Genomic DNA, 16,707 nt, shown 5'->3' with positions numbered 1-16,707 from the left:
TTTTAAGTTTTTTGAGCTGTTTCCACTGCTTTTTCCATCGCGTTGGGGAGACTCTATGATAATTAAAGTGGATAAAATTGACTCGTGTTTTCAGTGAAGCTAGGGGCTGAGTAGGAGCTGCTCTCCAAAGTTTCAGGCACCGATATTGCCTATCGTTGTTAGCAGAGACCCTTTAATTGACTTAATATGGGAACACTTTCATGCTCATCTTTAGCCCCTTGGCAGAACTTCCTTCTCTCCTTTTATCTAGGGGTGCAGAAGATAAATTGTGTCATTCATATAGCTGGTACTGACTATGACAGTCATTGCAAAGGGGTGGGGAGAAATGATTTTTGGGAAATAATGTTTATTGTGCATGCCTTTTTATTTTACTTCCAGCAGTGCCATCTACTGGTGAGTGAGAAATAAGGGGTATGCTTTAGCATGAAAATCTGGAAGAATTCACATTAATGTTTTTTGTTTTGAGGGAAGTTTTTAATGTGTGATATTTTAGTGTATTTTTGGTTTCTATGGAAGCTGCCCAGAGTGGCTGGGGAAACCCAACCAGATGGGTGGGGTACAAATAATAAATTGTTGTTGTTGTTGTTGTTGTTGTTGTTGTTGTTGTTGTTGTTGTTGTTATATTGTTTTTTTAAATGTAATCAAATAAAAATCCCCAACTTTACTGGCAGTGTTACACTTAAAGAGTCCTCAAGGGCTGGTAACTGATGCAGAGGGTGCCTGTAAAATTTATTCTGGAAGTAAGGTACTGTATAGGTATCTTGGGCTAAATGAAGGATGTTCATCTTCAGTGAAGCATCTCTCAAGGCTGCATGGAAACCTGGTAGAAATATAATCTCAAGACCCAAGCAGGTTCATATGTTGGTTTCAAGAAAACTTACTGAAGTGGAGGGGTGACGGATCAATCAATTCCACCCCACCCCCACAGAAAAGGTAGATAAAATTATGACTTACTGAATTGATGTCTCTTGGCAAAAGGTGTGGGCAAAATGGACTGCCAATGATTCACTGTAAAGAGAGGAAAGTTACTGGTGATGAGTGAAAGTTATTCCGTGCACTTTGGAAAATGGTGGCCTTTTAAGAAAGGATCTGGCACACAAACAAAAATAACTCCTAAATTAGTGCATAATTTTACAAGGAGTTGAAGCATGAAATGATTGAATTGCTTCTTTAAATGACCGACAGTTTTAGGAAGTGTTTAAAAATAATCTGCATTTAATTTTAAAAACCCAATGACTTCTAGCAAAAAAATTATTAAGAATTATTAATCTTTCCATTGGTGAAGAGTTCTGTGTAATCAAAGAGCTTGCATATTCTTATGCCGCAATAAATTAGTCCAGTGAAAGGCACTACTTTATTATTCTCTCTCACCAGTTCAATGTTTTTATTAAAAAACTGGAAAATACAGGCGAACAATTGCTAAATATTTTCAAATGATATTTAAAGACACAACCATAATGAAAAAGGAATATTGTAAGATTCAACAGGCTTGAAATGATCCGATCAGCAAAATTATTTACTAAAAGCACTACATGGTTCAATTCCCACATTGAGTAGATATAGCCCTCTTTTTATTTAATGCACAATGAATTTAGTCAATTTTAGTAACACAGTAAAAAAAAGTAAAGTATAGCTACATGCGCTCTGGTACACAATAAATATTTGTTTTAAGGGTGTCCTTGGCAGCCCTGCCCTGCAATAATGAGTAGTATTGATTTCAACTGAAGTTCACACTTAATATGGAAATTAGTTCCATGAGCTGTTTAAAACTCGCAAGGAAAAAATAATAGCAACTTTACTTTCTGGCGCCACGACATAATTCAGTTTTAAAAGAGCAATGGAACACACTCTTTCCTGCTGCGAAGGACGGGACGAAGTCTTTCTGTGGGTTGTATAGCGAATGTACAAGGAATCCAACAGGTGGCTCCGTGGCGCAATGGATAGCGCATTGGACTTCTAGAGGGTTGAAGGGATTCAAAGGTTCCGGGTTCGAGTCCCGGCGGAGTCGCAGGGAGAATTTTTGTTTCGTTTTGCTCCGCTTTTCTCGCCTACTTTTTTTTTTTTTTTTACAGAAAGCAGTTCCGCGTCTTAAAATCGGATAAATATTTGCTGAGACGGCGAAAGCTTGCCGTGAAGGCCAGCAGCGCCAACCCTTTCCTTTAGCTTACTCAGCGCCGACTACGGACTTCCCCTCAGGAGGGAGGCGTTGCCTTAGCGAGGCGGCCGAGTCTGGGGAGAGAAAAAGCCGCGGCCAGGGGGGCGAGGGAGGCCGAATCACCTCAGAGCGCCAAAAGCCCGCCTTCCCCAGAGCCAAAATGGGGCGGATGCCTCGCTACGCCAGGCTACACTCGGTTTCTCCGACTGCCGGCATGAGGAGGGAAACCCTTACGAGTCCCCGCAAAACTCGCCCCTGGCTGTCCACTTCCTCGCCTGCCTGCGCCGCCATTGCAAGGCTGACGGGGGAAGGAAGAGCCGCCTCATGGCCGCCTCAGCAGGGCTGGTCTGAGGCAACTGCCACGGCTTTACCCGCGCGGCCAGGGCATAGCGGAGCAGGAGTTTACTGTTTCGACAGCATCTCCCCCAAAAGGCTAGAAGCAGTTATTCATTTCTTTTGCTTACATTATTTTTTAAAAAATAAAAATATTCGCCCCCACAGCTCCAAGGAGCTCGTGAAGTGGCGCAGCAGGTGGTTTTTTATTTATTGTTTATTGAATTTACTGTATATACCGCCCTTATACCCGGAGGTCTCACAGGGCGGTTCACATAAAAGGATCAACATAAATACCACAAACTCAAACTAAAAATAACAGCCCAATTACACTCCCCAAAAAAAGAGAAACACATTTTTTAAAAGGGCATTCCTCTTCCTAGTACCTCACAACGACCCTGTGAGGTAGGTTAGGCAGAGAAAGCGTAGGGAGGGAAGGGGGACATGATTGACTCAAGGTGGGCTGAGTGGGGGGATATGAATCCTGGTCTCCCACCCAGGATCCTTTTCTTTGTTTGTGAGCAAGTGGCCCTCATAATGCCACCTCAGAAGTAAAACCCGCCAAGTCTCAGCCTAAGCAAAGGAAGTACAGTAAAGCATGCATGTGAACAAAGAGACGGGTTACAGAAATAGGGCAGCGAGATGCTGGTGCGTTTTTTATCCTATTTAAAGGCTGCTTTTGTTCCATTTCTCTCAGCTAAAACTTTTTGGCAAGGCCTGTGTGCACATTCCAAGCACGTTCGCATTTCTGTCTCAGCGACGTCTACGCTGGCTTGGTCCTGTGCACAGAACGGAAGATGGCAGGATCCCCATGGGCGTCTGGCTTCAGGCACTGGCATGACACGAAGGCTATCAACCCCACTGGTGTGGGAATAATCCCATCGCATGGAGACGGCTATGTCAGGTCATGTATCCACAGCAGTGACCAGGCGAGGGATGACCGCTGGGAGGAGCGCAGAAAGAAGAAACGCCATGGTGCACCTGCAGCGGCACAACTGGATGCCTTCATCTGCCTTGGCTGCGGCAAAACACGTGTCAGTATCTGCAGCCACAGCAGGCGCTGTAACTCCAACGGTTTGACTTCTCCTGAAGGCGCACTCTTCCATATTCTTCCAGACAGATGGCAACATCATCAGTGCTAGAGTGCCGTGTGCAGAATTAGCGCTGAGGACATCAAGGTTAGCTTGCCTTGCTAGGGGCCACGGAAATTGTGAGAAACGGATTGTAATCCTTATTTAGCAGCAACCACTTGACCTTCCCAGACCCAAGGGAGAGAATAAAAGCTCTTTCAACAGGCTATTTGGGCAGACAAGCCAAAGCTGTGGATATTTTCAATGGGAAAGGAGAACTGAAGCTGGCACACTAAGTGGGCCCTCTTTTTATTTATAGTTATTTTAAAAGAATCTCTTTGTATGAACAACTTTCTGCTGATCAGACAGCTTATGTAATGTCCCAAATATTCATGAGGTTCAATGAACAGTGTTGCATCACTGCCTCTGTGGAGGGATAATTTGGCGATGTTAAGCATTTTAGAGCAAAATGGAGTCATCACTGAGAAGTAAATTCTCAACCCATCTGGGAGAATGATTATAAGACAATAAAACAAGTCCTTTTAGTTTTCTGTAGAAGGGTTACCGCAAATGCATTAAAAATGCCTGTGAAGTCTGACCACTAGAGTTCAGGAGCTGGGATAGTGCACTAGCGAAGCCCTGTAAGTCATAAAACAATCAGGCTTACAGTTGAACTAAATACAAATAGAATACAACGGTAAGCAGAAGCTAACATTCGCAAATGGATTGTACTCCTTCCACAGTAGTTTCAGTGCAGGTGCTACAAACCAGTTTATCACATTCTCACCCTTCTGTCTTAGGTTGAAATGGCTACACAGCCTCTTCAAGATGTGCTGCAGGTGGTGCAATGTCCATCCCATGATCTCCAAGAAGGAACCAGAAATAAGAGTAATCTATCAGGTCCAATGACCAGGGGACGAACATGACTGATCCAGATACTTCAGGCGAGGAAATTTCTTCTGAGTGGAAATTATTGTGTGGCCAGTGAGAATCTCACTAATTGGGTAAGGAGGAGGCAGGTATTCCTTTGGAAGGGAAATGGTAATTATTTTGCTTTCCTTCTAATCTTTCTTGTTGTTTCATCAACAGGATTTGACCCCACAAAATCATTTACCCACTGAAAAAAATGGAAAAACAAATGACTCAAAAGGTTTTGCAAGTTGAAGGCTGCCAAGAAGGTACCGGGATCACATTGCTCACTGCTTTTGATGTGAAAGACTAGCACGGAGAGTCAGTGTGGTGCAGTGGATTAGGGGGGCCCAAAGTGCTAGATACCACTCTTATTGGTGACATGAAAAATCTTTAAAATTCCTGTTAACACCATAATAATTCCTAGTGTAATGCCATTTTGTTTTGAGCTGAAATGAGTTATGTGAACAACCCATTTAAAATGTTTCATTATCCCTTTTAAATATGAAGTCTTACCTTGAAAGAAGGTATTATCTTTGACCTTCATATTCACATTCATTTATAGAACTCGGGTCAGGATTCATCCGAGTCCCTTCAACTGAAGCCCTGTGCAACAACTTCCGCAATGAGGTCTTCCCCTTCTTCTACCCCATGCCCTCTCCCCAATTGGTTGGGATGGGTGGGTTCGGAGAACACCCAAAACAGCACTTCGGGAGCAGGAAGGAAAGGGCAGATCATTTTGTCTGGCAAGCTGACATGTGCTGCCAGAATGATCAGAAGACTGTGATATTGAATTCCTACCTTTTCCAGAGCATACCTTCACAATATTTCCATAAATTCATTGATGAATATAATGCATTAACGTCACCTGATAGTGAATTCTTAGAAATATTTTAATGGGGAAGCACACACAGGTTTTACACTTTTCTATGCCAACATCACAAATTTTCATTGTAAGGTTTTTAAGTTTATATTAGAATTGTCATTTTTTCATTTAATTGACCCATATATATTCAGTATGCTTAATCTTGCATAAGTTTCTATTTTTCTTTCTGAAGTTTAGTTCCATCATCTTTTATTTATTTTATTTCACAAAATTTATGCATTGCTTGTTTGTAAAGAAAACCTCAAAGCGGTTTACATATTTCAATTCCACTTCCAAGATATTGTTGGAAAACCAGGACCGGCCTTGACCTCTTCTTCCTGATAAGATAACTAAGTCCAGTAGTTGCAAAATCTTATATATATAATCTTTAACAGGTAATTTAAGTTCAGCCCCCCTCCTTTAAAGCTATGTGCGGAATTTTTTCTTCTTCCGATACTTCTTGCCTGCTGCAAGGGCTGATTTTTCAGCAATGATGTCTTGATACTTCCTTTTATTATATCTGAACAAGAGAAATAATATTATAAAGTATGAATAACATACATTAAAAATATGCAGGTGCAAAGTAACTTTAAGCAGTGTAGTGACTATTATCAGTTATAGACCAAACCAAAAAATAGATTTAATTTAATAATAGCAATTATTGTTGGCCATGATAGAGAAAATGAACCATGGTATTCAATGCTGGTGCATTTGAGTACCAGAACAAACACCAGAAGAGAGCTGTTGCCTCATACCCTCCTTGTGAACGTCCTGAAGACATGTGGCTAACCACTGTTACAAACAGAATTCAGGACTAGAAGGACCCCTGGTATGATCCTACTAGCTACAATAAAACTGAGAAAAGATTTTAGATGGTTTTTTAGAATAAAACTAGTTCCAAGAAACTTAAAAAAGGAACATTTTTATAGCTAACAGCTTAGTTTTATATTAGTATAAAAGCAGGTGTGCTATGATGTCAATTCTACTAGTCACAACTGAAATTACACTCATTAATTGATTAAAATTAAACAGAAGTACTGTTTCTCATACACCCTAACAAGAGATTGAACGGGCAGCAATGAATCATCACTGTAGTGGTTTGGAGTTACTCGTGCGTAAACTGTCCCCTTTGGGAGCTTGGCTGCCTGGGTTAAACCGTCCTGACTGCACAGCCCATCTCAGCGTGGCTGCCTCAGTCGCTCACAGAGTCTGTCTGTGGGCGTTTCTTAAACCGTTGCCAGCATAAGAGTTGTTTGACTCCCAATCGTCTCCGCCTCTCATTGCGCGGGAGTCTCCTGCGCAAGGAGGGCGTGGGTAGTGGAGGACCAGGGCTCTCCTCACTGACTTCCAAGGAAGAATCCCAGAGCCCTTCCACCTCTTCTCCCATTTGCTCTCCTGGCTCCTTGGTGTTACGCTGATTTCCTTCCCCCTCCATCAAGCTGCGTCTCCCCCTAGTGCTTGTTCCTTCCCCTGCAGAATCAGAGAGCCTCTCCTTCGCCTGTTGCTCTGATGTCAGTTTCCTGACAATCATGCATGTCCCAATCAGGCACAGAATCTCAATATTGTCTCTCCAACATAAATACCTTAAAACGGGAAGAAAATGGGCTCTGTCTTAACAGGCAAGCAAGATGCTACTACAACATGCATTATGAACTGCAGTATGCAATTCTTACAAAGACAGAGGCTGGAATCCAATGTTGCATAACTAGATGCTTGCTCAAAGGGGATTCACATTCTTCTCTGCACTGCAGCTCCCCATTCACCCTCAAAATCTGCTCCAACCTACTGTACCAGATTCTGATGACACTCATGAGGGGAGGAGAGAAAAGTGAAGTTCCACTGTGAGCATAGGTCTATTCTGCTTGCACACTGGGAACACCCCAAAGAGATGAAGTATCTCTGCCGACTTTTCAGGATTGTCTTTTTCTCCTGCATCCATGAATATGCAGTTTTAAAAATAAAGAAACCACCCTGCTTTTCTTTATAAATACACAAAGCACTTACAGCATTACTCACGTGACATCAAAGCAATAAAAACACAACCCCAAAGAGACAGTTTCAGTATAATCTGAGCACTGAAATGGACAAGGCCCTGTGCCTCAAATTCCAACCAACTATGCTTCTGAAAGTGTTTGGGATGCATAGCAGGGCCTCCGATGTTAAATGCACAAGATCATATGGGAGTAATGTCCTCCAGAAATTGCTAGTAAAACCTTAACACATTCTTTGACATCATCACATCGCTTGTATAAAGTTTTCAATTGAAATTCATTCCAAATACCTTCTAAACTCAGAATCTGCCAGAAGTTCTTCCACTATGTTCTTCTTCCTCTCTTTCTTGGGAATTCGGGCATGATAGAAGTCTATTGGAGAATCCACAACAGTTCCAACCTGAGAAAAGAAAATATAAGGTATTTTATAGCTATATACACTTGAAGGGCTATTTTTACAAAAGAGGGGTCACTGGACAAACAAAGAGCAGTGATGCCCAGTACATACTACACTCTCAAACACAATTGCTAAATACATACAACACAGTGAAGAACTTGCAATATCCAGAAAAGGTTTTGATATAAAAGAAAGAAAAGCAGCATGCTAAGACACTTTTATTGAGCTCATCTTAGGGAGAGAGTCATAAATCTAGCATACAATTAAACATGTTTACAGAATTTAAGTTCAAATAATGGTGCAAGTTCAGCTGAATCCATTTGACTCTTCAGTATGCTTATCTGTAGTGATGGACAGCATTGTGGAGCTGTAATATCCCAGTGGTCGAGTTGCTGCTGCATAGTGGAGTGGAGGGGGTGATGTCAGCGCAATGCAAATACCCTGGCAGAGCCACCAACTCCCCTCCCCTTGTGTGCTGCAGGGACTCAGCCATCAGGAGGTCTGGTGAGCAATGCAGCCCCACCATACCATCTACTTACTTTGTGCTTTGGACTCTAGTAACTGGCTACAATAAAAATATATACAAAGAGTGAAGCTTTGGATGCAGCAGGGAGCCATGTACTTACTTTTTCAAGTAGTAGCAATGAAAAAAAAAATGAACACAGAAATGTTTTTGTGCATACTACATTTGAAAGTCAGGAGGCAAAAAGCATTATGCTGAGCAAATGGAATGCAACTGTAAATGACTGAAGGAATAAATGAGCCCAGATTTTGGAGCATATTTTAATGCAGTGTTTAATTCTTAAGGTGACATGCACGTACAAAATTTGTTACCTAAGGAAAGTAGATAATGGTTAGGATGTTCCAAAGTATGCTTAACTTCAGCGTGGTGTAGCAGAAACCCAAAATATCTTCTCATTTTCTTACCTGGAAGTATTTGGGGAGACCTTCTCTGTCATTCTTTTTATAAAATCTCTTAGGATCTATGGCTGCCCTCATCTTCAGAGCCTTAAGGTCATTTTTCAATTCATCAGTCATTTCTGGGGCTTTCATACCAAACCAACCGTTGCCTGTTGTTTTCTCTCGCTCTGCCTGTATTCAACACACCAAGAAACAGCAGTTCAGTATTTGTCCACTTGCTAATAAACAACTGCATTTTCATGCAATAAAGTCAGCTAGTTAAAAACTGCAAGCAAGCTTTATGATTAAAAGTGTTAGAAGCTGGACATATAACAAAAGGTTATCCTAACGTTTAGAGCTTTACATTAAGGCAGTTTTCACAATATTCAAACATTTTCCTTATATTTAAACAGGCTTAAATGATTTTTTTAAAAAGCAACTGTAACTATCTAAACCAACATTATTAGTTTACCAAGGTCTTCATATGTTATTTTTAAAGTAAAGAAGCACTTTAGAGATTATGCAGGTAAGGAGTGGGTAAGGAGTTTAAGTAGTGTGTGGATGTGTATGAGTGTGCATGTGTGTTATCCCCATATAGATAAAGCTTTGGATTTCCTCTGACAATGTTTTGATAATACAGCTTCCCACCACCATCCAGCAGTGGGCATGGAAATACAGCATCTATGGACTGAAGTCAGACTCTGTTATTAGCCTTTAAACTTTAACTAATGTTTCAGGACTTCCGGGTTAGCGCGAACAGCTAATGGCGGATTCCCTCCGAGCTCCGGAGGGAATCGGCTCCGCTGGAGACGGGTCCTGCCGCGACGGCATCGCGGGGACCCTCAAAAACCGCAGGCGCGGATGCCTGCGGACCTGGTGACTCGGTGGGCACCTTAAACGCCCCCGCTGACCCACGAAGAGCCTTTTTAAAGGCTTCGGAAAGGGTACGGAGAGTGGCGCGGTGCTGGGAGTAGACCGCTACTCCAGTGGAGCGAAGCCGCGTGCCATGGCTGAAGAGCGCTGACTTTTTTCCTTGAATTCGGCTGGAAAAGAAACAACCCGTGAGTAAAGTGGAATTGGGACTTTAAAATAGTTACCTGTGAATTCGGTACGACCGGGGTGTGTGTTAAAGGGAAGTCCGCACCCCCCCCTTGCAGACGATCTAAAGCAACAATAGAAGAACTAAGCTGGAGAGCCTACCCTTTGCGGGGTGAGTTAAAAAAGACATTAACTTCCAAGATTTGGCAAAAAGAAATTTTGAGCTGGAGTGAAAGAGTGGAATTTTAAAAGTTTTCTTTCTGTTGTATACAACCCCCCCTCCCGGGCCCGGGAGCGTCCTGTGTTTTGAGCTTGTGGAAGAGGAATACGGAGTTTGACAGCTGTCAAAGCTGTCAAACGGACAGTTTAAAGCTGAAAAATTGTTATCTAAGATCCCTTTGGATTAAAATGAGTTACAATTGAACTAAAATCGTTGGAAACAAAGTAACAATAACAAGTCAGAGGTTTGTTGGAGAAAGATTATTAAGTAACCAGATTCCCTCTAGGGGGAATTCTGTGACATTACAATGGCTGTGGATGGAAAGTTACTAGTGGAAATTGAAAGAACGTTTTATTTGGTGGGAATCTTACAAGAGCAGAGTCTGGCTATGAATAAACAACTCATAACCTTGACCTCTGGAATAAGCAGCTCTGCTGAATGTATTGAGGACCCGAGTGAGAGAGAATCTGCAGCTGAATCAGAAATGATATCTCAAGAAGTGGAGACTAAACAAGGAAAAGAGAAAGCAAAAATGGAAAGTACCAACCAGAAGCTTACACCAGTGGAGTATAAACAAGGAGACTTTTGGATTACACCAACTACAAATCTGCGAAAGATGCAAAAGACGAAGGAGGAGGCCCCTGGAGTATATGGAATACAGGAACTTAAAATAAAGAAGAAATATGATTGGGACCTCCACTCTGACTCTGAAGATGCATGGCCTGTGGAACTTTTGCAGCAGTTGTTCCTAAATACCCTTGCGGGAAGTGATCCTGGTTTGATGGGGACAGAACTCCTTCGAGATTTGATGACCAACATAAAGGACTACCAACAAGACCGGCGGAGAGGGACTGAAAGAGACTTGAAAGCCTCGGATGTGAGGAATCCAGGCTAAGAACTGTTGTTTTGGACATGTATCGGGGAAGGGACGAAAACCGGGGATGGGAGGGAGGGAAGAATAGAACTTTAAAAACACTCAGGACTTTTGGATTTAGTTAATATGACTTTTATACAAGACAAAATGGGAAATCGATGGAAGGGAATTTGAGTCCAACTTAGAAAAAACTCATTTTTTATAAAAGAGGTAATATTAAGATGGTTAAGAGGAGAAATAATAATTTGCTGACATAATCATGGGAATTGGGATGCATGAAGGGGGGTGGGGGGAAGTCAAGGAACAAGGTTAAGAAAGTAGGATTTTCTGAAACTATACATGTTTTTGTCTTTGTCTTTTTGTGTATGTTATGTCTATATAAAAGGTGAAAAACCAATAAATTTTTTTTAAAAAAATAAACTTTAACTAATGTTTCAAGTTAATACATCTCAGTTTCAATATTACGCTTTAGTGCCAAATTAAACCCAAATACCCAAGAAGCTCCTGTAATATTAAGTAACCCACACTTACAAGCTGACATCGCCATATGCGCAGTATCACTCTTTCCTCATTCATTGTAGCCATATCTTCCACATGAAGCTTGCTTCCTCCTCTGTTCCCCCAAATATCCACAAACATTCAATCTTAAGCTTTCACCTTTTTGTCCTCCTCTAAGCTATTGCCTCATACTCTTGCATGGTTCCCCACACCCATCCTAAAGCCCCTGAGTCCTCTTGTCTCTTCAGGAATCATAATCTTTTGGCAAGCCCAGTTCTTCTGGCACCCATGTGCTCTTAAGTCTTCTTCACATGCTGCTGTCTGACTTCACAGGCTAAGCTGTAAAAAAGACCTACTGATTCAGTGTTGCAGTTGTCACATGCAACCACATGAACATTAATGAGCACTTGATTGAGTCTGATTTCGCTGGCATTTTGCTCAAGGGCTGAAGAGTGCTTTTAAAAAGGAAGAGCCTGTTATTATCAACCTTCTTCATCTTTTATTTGTCATATTTTCTGTTCTTCTTCCAAGAAGTTCAGAACAGCTTATATGTCACCACCCTTCGGCTGATTAAATGTTATATGGCCTTTTAAATGTGCTTGTGGAAGAGGGGTTATTGCTTTGCTTTTTGTGTTCTTGTTTTGTATTTTTATGTTGTGATCTTCGGATGAAGGGCGCTATACAAATTAAATAATAATAATAATCCCATTATCTAATCATTGTAAGGCAGACTAAGCTGAGAAGTGAAGTGACGGGTGCTTACATGCCCTCAGAGTCAGCCCAATTCTTGTAGCATTGAGCATTGCTCAGTGACCCTCTACTTACCCTACGTTGTTTCTTCAGCTGGTGGACCGATTCTTTTAAAGGTGGAACAGATTCCCTTTTTTCAAAATCTGGAGTTATAACACTCTTTTTCAAAAGCTATAAGGGTATATTAAAGTAGCATAATTACTACACAGTGCTAAGCAGACAAAACACAAAAGAAATTTTAGGAAACTTGAAAACTGCAGTTACAATAAAAGTTAAGCTCCCTAAGGACTAGGTCAGGACAAAAAACTGAGTCACAGGAAGGTTACTGATGAGAGTGGCTCAATAGGACTTTTAGAAATCACAGAACAGTTGAGAAGTTAAGCTGAGAAAGGAGCACCAAAGAAAAGAAAATTTGGAAAATGCAGTTTTTCTGGTAAAAACAAGGAGTAGATTCCTTCAATGTTTTATTGAGGGCTTTCTTCTAAGCCAGCTTTTAGCACAACAGTGAACATTGGGTACTTTACCTCATCTTTCTTTTTCTCCTTTAGTGGCACAACTCCATGAAAGCCAGATTTCTGCTTTCCTGCATCAAAACTAATATATGAGCCTCCAAGGTTTTTAACATTTAGACCAGGATCAATGCTGCTTGAAAATGATAAACTAGAAGAGAAAGAAATGTTAAATTTACATGCATTTTGACACCACCTTCTAAAGCTTATTACAGGAAAATATTTAAATGAGCAAACCAAATCAGTTTCGAAAGTAACTGACACAGACCTATTAACTCCTTCCCATAGGAACCAAGACATACAAACAACTCTTTAACTGAAGTTTTAACTTTTCCCTAAAGCATGTGAGCTGCAACAGAGGCTTTCAACAGAATATACCAAGGTTGTACACTCCCAATAGAAAGCTCTTAAAAAGCAGCTGAAATGCATATGGCAAATCCACGGACTGTCAATAGCCTAGTTTACAGTAACTTTTAAGCAGCTTTTTTGCCCCTACTCCATGGCGACTATTCCCTGGAAAACTAGAAATCATGTATCAGACAATTCATGTCTGCCACTGCTTCCATTTTCTCAGACCTTGTAAAACAATAAACAATTCTGCCCCAGATACATGCATCTAATAATACTGCTTAACATAAACTATAACTAAGTTCATTGAGAGAACTTACATTTTATTATTTTCATTTATTAAATCTTCCTCCTCATCTATAAATTCTTCTTCACTGTCTTCCAATTCAGAGGATTCCTCACTTTGTTTATTACCTTCTGTGTCCTTCTCTTCTAAATACCATGATCTGGTGGAGTCCAAGCCAGGAGTTTTATCAATTACAAATAGTTCTTCACTATGTGATTCATGTAAGGTGGTAGTAGTTTTTTTATTAGTATCTGTCGAACTGGCAATTGTTTCTACTTCATTAATTTCTTCTAAATCACTGTTTTCAGATTCTTCACCCTCATCACTTGTAAGAAGTGACACAGTCAAATGTGTTTCATGGCCTGTTTTGGTTGTATGTGAAGATGATTCAGCAACTGGTTCATCTTGCCTTCCATCACTGTCTGAACTTGCAACAGAAATCCTGCAGTCATCACTGTTGCCTTCTATATTTCGTGACTGGATAATATTCTTTTGTGGGCTATCTATTTTTGATGGCTTGCCTACTTCTATTGCCTCTTCTACTTGATACTGTGTAACCTTTCCAGTATCCATTTTTGGGGGTTCCACATTGCTTTTGTTTTTATTAGCAGTTGTCTGTTTCAGGGGCATACTAGACTGATCAAGTTTTATGTCATCATATGGAGAAATGTCCGAATTATTTTTTATAGGTGACTGGTTTTTAGTTACCTTTATGGATTTTTCTAAAGTTAGATCACACACTTCCTCTGTGCTCTCCGCAATTTCATATACATCAGCTAACATTTGTTTTGTGACCAACTCCTTGATATCTTTCTCCTGTCTTATCTTTACCTCCACACTGCCCACAGATTCACAGTTCCTCTCTTTTGTCTTGCCTTTTTTAGGTGATTTTTGTGTGCATTCTCTTGCCTTTCGTGGGGGGCTGCTTGACACAATCTGTTTTGGATCATTGTTGAGAACAGATTCAGAATGGCCCTTTGTTTTACTGGGGCTAGGTTTCTCATTTATCAAAAGAGTTGAGAGAGATGAGGCTTGGTCTACGTCTAAATCAGAATTTGTAGGTTGCTCTGAATCAGAGATTACAATAGTCTCAGATTTTGTTACACAGTCAGTCAGTTTTGCTTCTTCCACCACAGCTTCACTTTTTCTTTCAGGCAGAGGCATTGCTTCTTTGGACAATCTCAGCCCCATGCTCCTGGTTATTCGTTTAGACTGGACAGATTGCTCTGCAGAAATACCGGAGCACCATGATTCTGTATCAGAAACTTCTTCAGCTTGGGCCTCACACACTGGTGAAACAGTAGTCTTGACTTGCCGAATTCTAGTCATTCTTGCAACACTTGGAGTCCGTACTCCTGAAACAGTGGAAGAACATGATTCTGCTTCAGATATGTCATCATCTTCTTGACATCTGCTTCCTTCACTAAGAGGAGCTTTCTTGCTCTGTCTGCTTTTATTGGGCGTCTCTGGTGGACAAGGAACTACAATTTTCCGCCTTCTTGTTATTCTTATAAATAAAGGTGTCTGAAGACCGGACACAGAGGAGCAATTTGATTCTGCTTCAGAAATATCCCCATCAGCCTGCAGTTCAGCAACTGAGTCTGCCAAATTTACAGTCTTTCTCCTATTCAGAGATGCCTGCGATTGCGGAGGCTCCTCCGCATCCATTTTTGTTTCAGACTCCTTTGTTTTCTCAAGAGGAGGCTCAGGAACAACTTTTGCAGGGAAATTCACTTTACTTCTCCTAGTTGTCCTGACAGATGTGCTGCCTTCCGTTGAGTCCAGCTGAAAGAAAGAGAATAATGTTGAATAATATGTAAAAGCTATTTCCACAGGCAAAAGCCACATGAGAAACTCCACTCTCAGATTCCAATGCATTGTGGCTTTTTAATCCATTAGCTATTGTTAGAATGAAACAATATTGCACGAATTGTCACAGCAAGTCATCTTCTTAGTTTTACCTTGCCAACAAAAACCATTCATAAGTTTTTTGATAGACATTTCAAAAGATAAGACCCCCAAACTGTTTGCTTTAATGTACCGTAACTCTCACTTGGAGAAGAGGACACTTACACATCTGCTTAGGAGCATAATTCAGCAGCAGTTTAGGGTTTTACTAAAACACCAGAAAGCATCATTATGTCTGAAGGACTCCCATGTTCCCATTTTGACAACGGCTGTGCTATTTAAGTCCCCATGGCTGTATATGTTATGGGAGCATCATGCACCATGCAGTTTGCAGAAACTAGATCATCAACACATCCACACTGTATGGCAACTATCTAGCTATAGGCAATTCTAAAAAATACTGCTACACTTACCTCACAAACGTACCCATAAAAGCAGCGAGGTACAATCTGCTAGCAAGCACTGCCAATCCAAGACATTTGCTGCTTGAGGGAAACAACAAAATGACAATCCCTACTTCTATGTATGGAAACCATGCCAGCAACTGAATCTTACCTCAGTGCTAGCAATGGGACAGCATCCTCCGCTATATGTGAGGGCAGCCAGTACCACATCTGGCGTATCTTGCAGTGGTAGTTCTGCCGCTCAATCTGTCACCTCTGTACCCCGCCCCTCCTAAAGGCAGAGGGTGGTCCTGCCTCGAGGGCTTTCCCTATGGGGTGAATGAGCCCCACTAAGAATAAGCCATAGGCGTACAGCTGAGATATCCGTATCTTCTCTGCAATGTTCTCCTTCAGAAAGGCAGCAGCCAGAACGGTGCCTCAGATGGCACCGCATCTCTCCAACCCCGAGCCCATCTTAATATCCATCATGCAAAACACATATGCGCCGCCCTGCCCCCCCCCCCCAGTGAAGACGAGTGGGGGGGGCGCTTCAAGGCACGCAAGGGCACTTTAGCAGGAGCCCCGCGGCCGCCGCCATCAGGGCTGCAGTGATCCTCCGCAGTGGATCCACGGCAGTGCTCGCGGCGCAACGGTCTCCGGTCACGCGCACAGAGGCTACGCGCGCTCCCGGGCGGACTGAGGGGTCTGCGCATTCAAACTCCAGCACGGGAGCTGCGCGGGCCGGAAACAGAATCGCTCGGGCCGGCTGCCCCTTTGTCCCCCCCACTCTCCCTAGATATCGCTCCGCTCCCTTCTCACCTTCGCTTCTCCAGGGTGGTCCCTGCTCTCCGGCTCACTCCGCCGCGCTCCCCGCCGCGTGGCCACCATCTTCTCTCTTCTTTAATACGCATGGGAAGGAAGCCACTTTCAGCTCGCTTCCGGGTTGGTGTGCTCTCCTAAGTTCTCCGGGTGAAAACTTTCTACCCCCCCCGAACAGTTCCTGTCAGCGGCACTGGACCGGAACGGTTCGCCTAGGTCAGCGCACACGTGGGCTTCCCCCGCCCGACTCTTCCGTTCTCTTAGTGGCTGTCTTGTGTGTTCTTGTTTTAGCGTACATTTTAACTATGGGATATTTATATCTCAACGGTTTTGTGTATCTTGATGGTCTTTATATTCTGCTCAGAAGCCTCCTTTGGCATTGGGCTGTATATAGAATCACAGAATTGTAGAGTGTAAGGGTCATCTAGTCTCACCCCTCGCAATACAGGAATCA

General features: G+C 42.1%; 2 protein-coding genes and 1 long non-coding RNA gene across 5 annotated transcripts in view; 1 reads left to right on the top strand and 2 right to left on the bottom strand.

Moving 5' to 3' along the window:
- The window catches only part of LOC308587423 (uncharacterized protein), a 47,693-nt gene extending 45,010 nt beyond the window's left edge, over positions 1 to 2,683 (bottom strand). Inside the window, exons 1-2 of the mRNA XM_081195075.1 lie at positions 1,849 to 2,683; positions 955 to 1,008 (exon numbers count right to left, since the gene is read on the bottom strand). Coding sequence (XP_081051201.1) covers positions 955 to 1,008; position 1,849 — 55 coding nt within the window. The 5' untranslated portion in view covers positions 1,850 to 2,683. The remainder of the gene's footprint in view (positions 1 to 954; positions 1,009 to 1,848) is intronic.
- A 17-nt stretch (positions 2,684 to 2,700) lies between these two features.
- LOC308587430 overlaps positions 2,701 to 16,707 on the top strand; it is a 24,004-nt gene continuing 9,997 nt past the window's right edge. The window contains exons 1-2 of one of the 2 annotated variants that reach the window (XR_014008368.1): positions 2,701 to 3,666; positions 4,377 to 4,502. This is a non-coding gene — a long non-coding RNA (uncharacterized lncRNA). Of the gene's footprint in view, positions 3,667 to 4,358; positions 4,503 to 16,707 lie in introns of both variants that reach the window. The other variant, XR_014008369.1, reaches the window with a different exon arrangement.
- DNTTIP2 (deoxynucleotidyltransferase terminal interacting protein 2) lies at positions 5,752 to 16,415 on the bottom strand. Of its 2 annotated transcripts, none has more exons than XM_081194992.1 (7): positions 16,254 to 16,415; positions 13,178 to 14,928; positions 12,525 to 12,660; positions 12,076 to 12,171; positions 8,648 to 8,812; positions 7,614 to 7,723; positions 5,752 to 5,852 (listed from the first exon to the last, which is right to left on the bottom strand). In XM_081194992.1, the coding sequence occupies exons 1-7, from the start codon at positions 16,320 to 16,322 to the stop codon at positions 5,759 to 5,761; spliced, it is 2,421 nt and encodes an 806-aa protein (XP_081051118.1). In that variant the 5' UTR covers positions 16,323 to 16,415; the 3' UTR covers positions 5,752 to 5,758. The 2 variants fall into 2 exon arrangements, with proteins under 2 accessions (XP_081051118.1, XP_081051119.1); XM_081194993.1 differs by lacking the exon at positions 16,254 to 16,415 and adding an exon at positions 15,607 to 15,898.

The sequence above is a fragment of the Podarcis bocagei genome (assembly GCF_964188305.1).
Source record: "Podarcis bocagei genome assembly, chromosome: 5".
Lineage (NCBI taxonomy): Eukaryota > Metazoa > Chordata > Lepidosauria > Squamata > Lacertidae > Podarcis > Podarcis bocagei.
The sequence above is the reverse complement of the archived record's forward strand: the minus strand, read 5'-3'. Positions and strand labels throughout refer to the sequence as shown.

Coding starts and splice junctions, on each gene's coding strand:
- DNTTIP2 (XM_081194992.1), bottom strand. CDS start 16,322: ATGGTGGCCACGCGGCGGGGAGCGCGGCGGAGTGAGCCGGAGAGCAGG. Junction 12,661..13,177: donor ATAAATGAAAATAATAAAAT/GTAAGTTCTCTC, acceptor TTTCTCTTCTAG/TTTATCATTTTCAAGCAGCA. Junction 12,172..12,524: donor AGGAGAAAAAGAAAGATGAG/GTAAAGTACCCA, acceptor ATACCCTTATAG/CTTTTGAAAAAGAGTGTTAT.